Genomic DNA, 8,917 nt, shown 5'->3' on the forward strand with positions numbered 1-8,917 from the left:
TTTAGCCATCAGAATTGTTGTCATAAGGCCAAGAAAGATGCCTGGACACCGTTTCCAAATCTATCCGGGCTAGTGTGGACGTAGCCTCAGTTGCACTGCGTTTGAACACTCAGGGCCATCGTACATATTCCACTGCCAATATATCTGCCTATATATATTTACCATGCTTATATTCAAAAGTGCTTTCTTACCAAATGCTGGACTGACTTGGCTGGACATGTGTCACCACTTCCATCAAAACTTTAAATGGGCATATTTTTGAATGGAGTAAAATTCATCAGTTTCATCTAGTTGATTGTGCAATTAATAACCATGGTTGTTGGGTTTTGTTTTGTTTTTTCAGTTTGTACAAATTGAGAAATGAGTCCCACTTCCCTCAATTGTAAAACCACACAGTTGTGTCTTCTGCCTGTTCCTCACAGCCTCCCTGGAATGCAGGTGTTCTGGCCTAAAAGCATACCGGGCCCCTGTCTCCCTCTGCAGTCTTGTGCCTTGTACTCAAAAGCCTTTTAAGCACACAGCGGGTCAGTGAGGTGTGAATGGGATCTCTCTTAGCACCCCTGATGCAAAAGACACTGTCACAGATATTCCATCCCACGTCTGCTCTAATGGATTCTAATAATGGAGGAGAAGATTTAACACTTTAGCCAAAGACCCTGCAGATTTCAATGACAGCTGTCCAGGTGAAAGGGGAGCACGTGTGGTGGGAAGCATGCATGGATGATAGCTCTTTTGTTTAAATTTTGTTTCTAACAAAAGATACGTCCATAAATCTTTGGCCGGCCTGTCAGTGCATGGGCTGACAGGCAAGTCGAAGATGAGTAGAAGCCAGATAACTCTCTGAGGCCTACCATTATTCTGTCTGGTCTGTAAGTGCACCCATCTGCATCCCCAATACCAAGTTAAATGGATGACAGCCAGCATTTTCTCAGTGAGGTTTTAACATTTATGTTTGTTTACAATGTGGAAATAATAGTCCTGCACGCGTTTCATGCTTCCGATATTTATTTCCTGCCTCTTTCATGTCTCGTTTCTTTTTTCTTTTATGTTACTGGATTCAGTCTAATCACGCAGGAGCCTAAAACAGACCCCTCTGCACCATTGATGTTGCTTTCAGTATTTTAAGTGAATGCCACATCCTGCTTTTAGCTCTCACACAAATGTGAAAATGATCCCGTTCTCCGCTGAAGTGCAGTTCCTTTCGAATTCCCCTTGAATACTGCTGACCCAGGGGGCTTTTTTAAACAGAATCAAATAAAATCCACCTCTGTTCACTTTAGATTTAATTGCTGCTTAAGGTGACTGAGAAAACAGTGCAATTGACCCTACTACCTGTTTCTCTGTGTTTAGGCAACCTCGCAAGAACAACAGTGCGGCGTCCCAGGACTCGTGGGATAAGATGTACGTGCCAGCAGAGGGATTTCAGCCATCCAAGGAAAATCCTCGCTACTCCGGGGGCCAGGGGTCACGTAACGGCTACCTGGGAACACCCAGTATTAACGCCCGCGTCTTCCTCGAGACCCAGGAGTTGCTGAGGCAGGAGGAAAGGCGTCGAGAGCAGGAGGCCAGCAAAACCAGGCCTCCTCCTGCACAGGAAACCCCCAGCGGCATCACCTTTGACCAGAACAGAGACAGCACTCAAGCCACTGGCTCTGCCATAGCTCGGGCCCTCTCAAAACCCAAGGGGCCCTACAGACAGGACGTGCCCCCATCACCGTCCCAAATCGCCAAGCTCAGCAGGCATCAGAGTTCAGTGAAGGGAAGGCTGTTTTATTCCTGAGAGGGTGAAAAGGAAGAATATGGATGTCTTTAAGGAGATGAGGACTGATCCTAACAAGCATTTACAGGGAAAAAAAAAAAAAAAAAGATTTGTGGGATTTTTTTAAAATAAAAATACGAAATATAAAGATTTTTATAGGACTGCTGTAAAAAATGTTTATATTTAAAGAAAGATTTTTTTTTTAATTAAGAACCGTGATCCTTTTTAAGCTGTTTTATAGTCCAGCATTGTGATCATTCATACCTTGTATGCTTATCCTTTAAGTGCCTTTAAAGTCATTTGATTGTTTGGTGTTTTTGACTCTAACACACCCGGAAAAAGCTGCCATCACAACAGAGGACTGTTTGAGGAGATCTCAGCAGCGCTGCACCTAAACAGTCGTAACCTAATGGGCAAGTCTCAGTCCAGACATGCTTTTTCTACCACGCATCTGCTAGACCTCAGTCGATACCACGCTTGTGTGAATGAGGCTTATTTTTGATGTTCATGGCGACTTTAACTGTGTGTGTGTGTGTGTGTGTATTTGAGAGAGAGAAGGTGACAGAGTGCTGGCAGGAGCTGACATGTAGTGGGAGAGTGTGGAGGTTAAAAAGCTTGTGTGAACTGTGGAGTCAGAGCTTGGGTTTTGGGCATGAGCACCCATCCCCCTCACTTCAGGGAAAAGTCCCTTTTGGTTTCAGATACAGGACTTACTCAAAGTCTGTATCCTCTTTCCAACCCCCTCTTGTATTCAGTATGATAATCCTAAATTCTCTCTTCCCTTCTGCTGGCTGCTTTATCAGTCCCCCCTCCCCCCTCTCTCACATTGTCGCCATCAATATACAGCACTCTCAGTGGAGGAAAACGGCTTTAGATCTTCTTTATTTCTGCTCCGCTCCACCCACTCAGGGAATCCAGCAGTACAAATGGGGTCAGGTCTGGGTTATTAATTAATGTACGTCATTAAAAATAAATGCACACCTTCGTTTGTGTTTGTTCTCACGTACGGTGAGGAGATAAAAAATGGCAACCTTGGCGGCGTGCCGCTTGGCCCCTGGCCTCGCCTGGACTGATTTGGCCGTAACCGAAGCCTGCTGGCCTTTAGGTGTCTGAGCTGTTCTTCGCTGAATATTTCATCAGGGCAGTTACATGGGAAACTGCATCAGCTCTGCTGTGGGTGGCCTTGGTGTAGTGCTGCATATCCATGGGGCAGATACAATGGAGCTGATTTTGTTTACCTTCATGATTATTTCCATTATTTCCAAACAGGAATTCACTCTTCTGGAGTTGAGGACCTGATTTGCTATGTGAGGCCAATTTTTTTTTCTTAAGGAGAAAAGTGCAGATTACATTTGAGTTACAGTTTAGATTTAGATCAGGTTCGGAAAAATGACTTGGATATATGTTTATATGCACTAAAAAAACAGGTTATGCTTTCAACTTGAAACTGAGATGTAAATGTGATCAGGCTGGTGATCAGACTTCTCCTTTGCTACATTACACAACGGTCTTTTGTAACTGTTGTGGTATAACAATATGCTGTTTCATGGTGAATGTGCTCAACAAGCAGATCTCCAGCATTGTCATATGACACATGTAGACCTCTGGTGGTTTCTTTGTGTCAACTTCAGTCACGCTTGGATGGATTTATTTTGAACACCAAGGATGTATCTAACAAGCGAACTCCTTGATTCTCAACTCTGAGATCAGGCACATGTAATAAGAAACCCAGCGAGACATCTGCATGACCAAGAAGTCTGTTAAAAGCTAGCTTGACAAATCAGGTCTCTCTAATTCCATGTTCCAGCCATAGACAAATCAGCCTACCACAGACAGCAGACCGAAGCATTGTTGCTTAAAAAAAAATGCATTCGATATAATACACTGACTGGAGTTCTCACAGAATGAATTGCACTTTTCCCTTTTGTCCCCTTTGTGATCATTCAAATGAATTTGCTTCGCTAAACCTCTGTTATTTCCTGAGCCCCGGGTTAAGCGCCGAGTCTGGGATTATACTTCTTTGGGAACACACACACGGACAGCTGCGGCCACCACCGAGGCCTTGTTCTTCCTATAACGCTGCTTTCTGGTCCGTACAGAGTTCTCTCGGAGGACACTGCAGTGCGCTGGCAGCACATACAGCAGATCTCTCCACCCTGGCCTACTTAAGTACGCTGAAAATATAACAGCACAAGACTAGAATTAGGATTAAGATAAAACTCCAGGCTACAGTTTCACAGTCGCTGGTGAGATTATCGATTACGGTCCTCACAAGCAGCAAAAAAAAAAGTATCCTCACACATGCAAGGATATTGAAAGGAGAGCATGAGTAAGCTTGTTTCGCTACCAATTTTTGCATCGTGCTTGTATGTAGGTGGCCATGTGGTTAAGTGTCTGTGAATGCTGCCAGTAAATAGATTCTCCAATATGTCTCTGAATATGTCTTGGCAGCCATATGAACCACTCTGCTGCCGAGTGGGAGAAGAGCAGAGGAGTAGGAGGGAGAGAAGATGGGAGGCCTGACCTTGCAGATGATTCAGTCAATGGAGTAATCACAACTATTCCTCTGAGTCCGCACTACAAACGAGAGGTTACTGACGAGGCGGCGCTCACTTTTGCTGTCTCTTCTTCTCATTCTCCACATTTATCTCCTCCTTCTGTCTGTCAGTTTGCATCTTTTTTTTTTTTTTTGCCTGGGCAGAATTGTTGGATCTGGTTGTGTAGATGAAAGTGGTGGTTGCTGTTGTTGTTGGTGGTGGTGTGTGTGTGTTTGCATGGGCGTGCATGTGTTTATGTAAAGGAACTTTGACACAGCAGCTGTTTTAACCAACGTGTCCGTGTTTCATGTCTCATGAACTGTAGAGGCGCCCGTGATATCTAATGATTTTATTCCCCATCTCTCCTATGCAAATTAGATGATATCCCATAATGCACATTTATTATTTGTGTTGTGTAATTAATGTTTGTTCTCCATCTCTGTGACATATGGATATATTTTCCCCCATAAAGCTATTATTTCGGGAGATTTTTTTAAAGTCCTGGGATAAATGAGAAAGATATTGCCATATTTTCATTGTGTTTTTACAGCCTTCCTTTATTGTGTTTTATTATCCACAACATGGTACTATGGTAGTGAAAAAAAAGGAAAAAAAAATATTAATATGTAAGCACTGTGCAATTTTTCTTTATACAACAGTGTGTCATTAAGAAATGTTTCTGCTGTTCTCTGTACATACAATATGAACCATTTTTTCAGCGAATAAATTGAGGGTAGTTTCAGTCCTTGTAACAGTAATTTCCCTTGATTGCTTTGCTTTAACATTCACAAATTGTTCCTCTCCTTGATAACGCCAGCTAAGGGAAGTAATGAATAACTTATTCTTGCTGCTGCCATACCGGATACGTATTCAGGATTCAAGAATTCAAAATGAAACATTGTTGAACTTATGATAATTATCGGTTATGAAAGTAAAATTGGCTGTTCTCTTTCAGAGGTACGCACATGCATTTGAACTAGGAACGTTCACTTTACTCGTCATCTGGTTACCATATCATTTCTCACTCTTTCAACATGAAGGCAAGAGAGACCTGAGTAAAGGTTGAACTTTCTAAACAGTTGCTCTTATCACTTTTTGACTGCTGAAACAAGTGGAACGTTTATGGTCTAACCGCAGCTATAAACTGGTGCTAGCTGAAAATGTGGTTCCCACATTTGTTAAAGTGGCAACAAATCCAAAGATACAAAAAAAGCCCCACACTCGCACATTCTCTTTGTTTTTCAGCTCTTTACACTCCAGCCTAGAGCCGGCTTTCCTTCTAACAACATCCTGTGATGACGCTGATGGTGATAAAGACAATAGTTAAGATTATGATGTTGAACTCCGGGGAAAAGGAAGGTTTTAGAAAGTGCAGGTTCTGGCCCTGCATTACAGAACTCCTGCCAAATCTGCCTCATCCTGAGGAAGGGAAAGGCTTTTGATAGAATCCGTCTGCTCAGAGAGGAAACATAGTATAGAGCACATGCACCAGGGGTAGAGACATCCACTACTCCGTATAGCGCCTTGGGGTGCAGCAGTAAAATTAAGGTGAAGAGTGAGTGGAGTAAATTTGTCCAGCCTGTGAGAGGACAGAGGGTGACTTTAACCCTGAATAATACCTCGAGGGGAAATTTAAAAGCACCTCTGAAGTAACTCTTCTCTGAACATCCCTGCTGAGCCACAGTCCGTTGCTTTTTATATTGCCTTTGATTGAGGGTCAATAGAGCAAATGGGGAGGAAAGAGACTGCATTTGGTCATGTTCCAGCTCTGTTTCAGCTTTCACCTTTCCCAAAATTCAAAGAGCTTTAATAGAAATACATATCAATGCTTTTGTAGAGTATCACAAGACAAGTTTTTTTTCTTTAACATTTTTTTGTGGCCAGTCTAAAACATTTCCTTCATATCTGAGTACAGCTGAGTACAGCTTTAAAAGTCTAGTTTAAGATAATGTAAAGTCTAACTTTGTTGATATTCAGTTTTTTTAGTAGTGATGTGTTTACAGTGCTATCCTAAATCTTGAGCCACATCTCATTTTTTAAATATTTCATGTCCGAGGAGCCTTTTTCTTTAGACATGAGGTTTTTTTCACTCATTTTCAGTCCTGACCTTTTACTTGACCATTTTCAGACAGTTTTGTTTGAGCTGCACACTTTAAAAAATCTGAGGAAACTCAACAAGTGAAGGAGTGGCAGGACTAAAAAGTATCCACAGCAGGTGAACATTATCTGTTCATTCATCATTCTTTTGTTTTTAATTAATTTATTATTTTTAAATATGAGGAAAGATCTGAAACAGGACCTGAGAGATGACTTCATTCAGTTGAACCATCTACTGAACAAATGAGCCTAAGCAGCATCAGAAATGGTCTTAATGGGAGTTGTTAAGAAGTCATTCTTAAGAAAGGGAAACGGGGAGAAAAGGCAAATTACACAAGACCTGGTCTAAAACTCAGTGGCAACAGTCTTATGACATCTTTTGGATTTTTGGTTTAATATGTGCAGAGAAGACCATGAAAGAGGTGCGTGTCTAAAGCCATCTGTAAAACACAATGGAAGCTCTGTCGTGATTTAGAGCTGTATTTCAGCCAGTGCTGTTGGGGATCTTGTCAAAATTGATGGAATTATGAACGCTGAAAAGTACCAACAGATTTTGATTCACCATGAAATACCATCTGGAAAGCATCTGATTGGCAAAAGCTTTGTTTTTAGCATGACAATAATACCAAACACTGCCAATGAAGTAAAAGCATACCCAGATTTTTAAAAAACATGCATTGGAAAACTATTGGTCATGCATTGGCCTCCCCAGAGCCTGGACATGAACATTATTAAAGCAGTGTGCGATCATTTTGAAGAATTTTGAGAATGAAACAAAAGGTAGAAATCGCCAAAGAAGAGCTTTGGATGTTCTTCAAGATGCCTGAAGAAATATTCCTAAAAATCATATACCTGCTCTATTTTTGACCAACAATCAAATGTTTCTGTGTGTGCAAGCACTTGAGGACAGTATGGCAGACAAAAACTTCATCGCTACAACATTCCAGACATAAATCCAGTTGACACATCCATAAAGGTAATCTAAAGCCATCAAAAGACAATCCGTTTCATCCCAGTGTGATACAAAACGCAGCATATAACCTACTTTGCTGTATCAGCTTGCACCCTTAACACTTTGAAGCCTGGGGGAACAGTAAAGCTGTCCTTGGCTCTCGTCTGCCTGATCATTACTCACGCTGAAAAAGCTCGGCTGAGACTTTAATATCACCCCTTTTGCATCTCCCCCATCAGATTACTCCATAATGAAAACCTTCAGCGATTTCCAATGATCAACAGCAGACGCTGTCATTCGGCCAGTTTGATTTCATTACTCCACTTTGTCCTCGTGACCCCTGCAGGCCAGACCAGTAGACCCCTGTGCTGGCAAGTGCGAGCATGTTGATATGAGAAGCAGATGGGGTTTGTGTGAACTGCCAGTAGATAAAAATGCTTGTGTCAAGCGACTGGAAGGGTAGGGGTCTTTTCAGCCTGGTGATAGTGGAGTCAGAGTCACCTGTTTTGGGTTGAAGAACCTGCTTCTCCATTCGAGCCACGATCTGCTGCACCGCTGGGATTTCAAAAGCGGAAGTCCACTCTGTAGCAGGAAAACTCACGGCCATAAATCTCAGCAGATGCGCAAGAAAAAGCAGTTGTGGGGGGTTGACACAAATGCACACATGCACACACGTACCAAGAGGTTCTTCCCTAAAGGTTTGGGCAACATCTGGCGATTGCATGTTTCTGATGAGCAGATTGTATCTGTAATGGAGGCAGAGGAGGGAGGAATGCTAACGTTTGTTCGTATGTGTGTGTGTGTGCGGCCGAGACAGAGGAAGACTCAACCTAAGAGCAGGCTTACTGAAAAGATGACCAAATGAAGAACAAAGAAACAGAACAGATATCGTGTTTACCAGAACAGGCCTTGCCTCCCGCTTGGTGGAAGAAATTATGGTCACAACCGGAATCCATGCACTTTGTGCTGCCAGATATTATGTGAAACTGGTGGAGAATCTTTGAGGCCTGCAGGCTCAATTTGTAGAATTTTAAAAGCAGCTAACACGGATGCTGTTGAACTCCTAACATAGATCTGAAAGGCTTTAAACAAGATGCGGTTGTCCTTCTGCCAATCTTTCACACATCTTAATAATACTTAAGACCTTCTTTTCTTAATAGACAGTCATCAGACTACTTTAGAGGATTAACTCATGTATTAAGAACAATTATGTCAGAATTACTTCTTATTTTTCAAATTCGATCCACGGTTCTGTGACAGAGAAACCTGTCTTGGCTTGTGTTGAGATAGTTTTAGTTTAATGGGTTATATGAATATGTACAGATAGGTGAATTTAAAATATTAAACTGATGCTACATCATTGCATTATAAACTAGAAATGACACTAATACACCAGAAGAAAAAAGAAAGTTGTTTTTTCTTTCTTTTTTCAAGAAAATTGCTTCAGTACAGGAAATGTTCCTTATACCTCTTATGTAATGTTTTCTGATGTTGATATTAAATGATCACAAGTGCAACAACAACTGACTGATCATAAAAAAAATTGGCCCGTTATGATTTTGCTTTTTTTTT

General features: G+C 41.7%; 1 protein-coding gene across 1 annotated transcript in view; it reads left to right on the plus strand.

Annotated features, from left to right (window-relative positions):
* The window catches only part of LOC102205917 (partitioning defective 3 homolog), a 346,721-nt gene extending 344,851 nt beyond the window's left edge, over positions 1-1,870 (plus strand). Inside the window, exon 24 of the mRNA XM_005740561.1 lies at positions 1,351-1,870. Within this exon, the coding sequence (XP_005740618.1) occupies positions 1,351-1,780 (430 nt within the window). The 3' untranslated portion in view covers positions 1,781-1,870. The remainder of the gene's footprint in view (positions 1-1,350) is intronic.
* Positions 1,871-8,917: the final 7,047 nt, after the last annotated feature.

Source organism: Pundamilia nyererei, unplaced genomic scaffold, assembly GCF_000239375.1.
Source record: "Pundamilia nyererei isolate P.nyererei 1_Seehausen unplaced genomic scaffold, PunNye1.0 scaffold00101, whole genome shotgun sequence".
NCBI classification, from domain to species: domain Eukaryota; kingdom Metazoa; phylum Chordata; class Actinopteri; order Cichliformes; family Cichlidae; genus Pundamilia; species Pundamilia nyererei.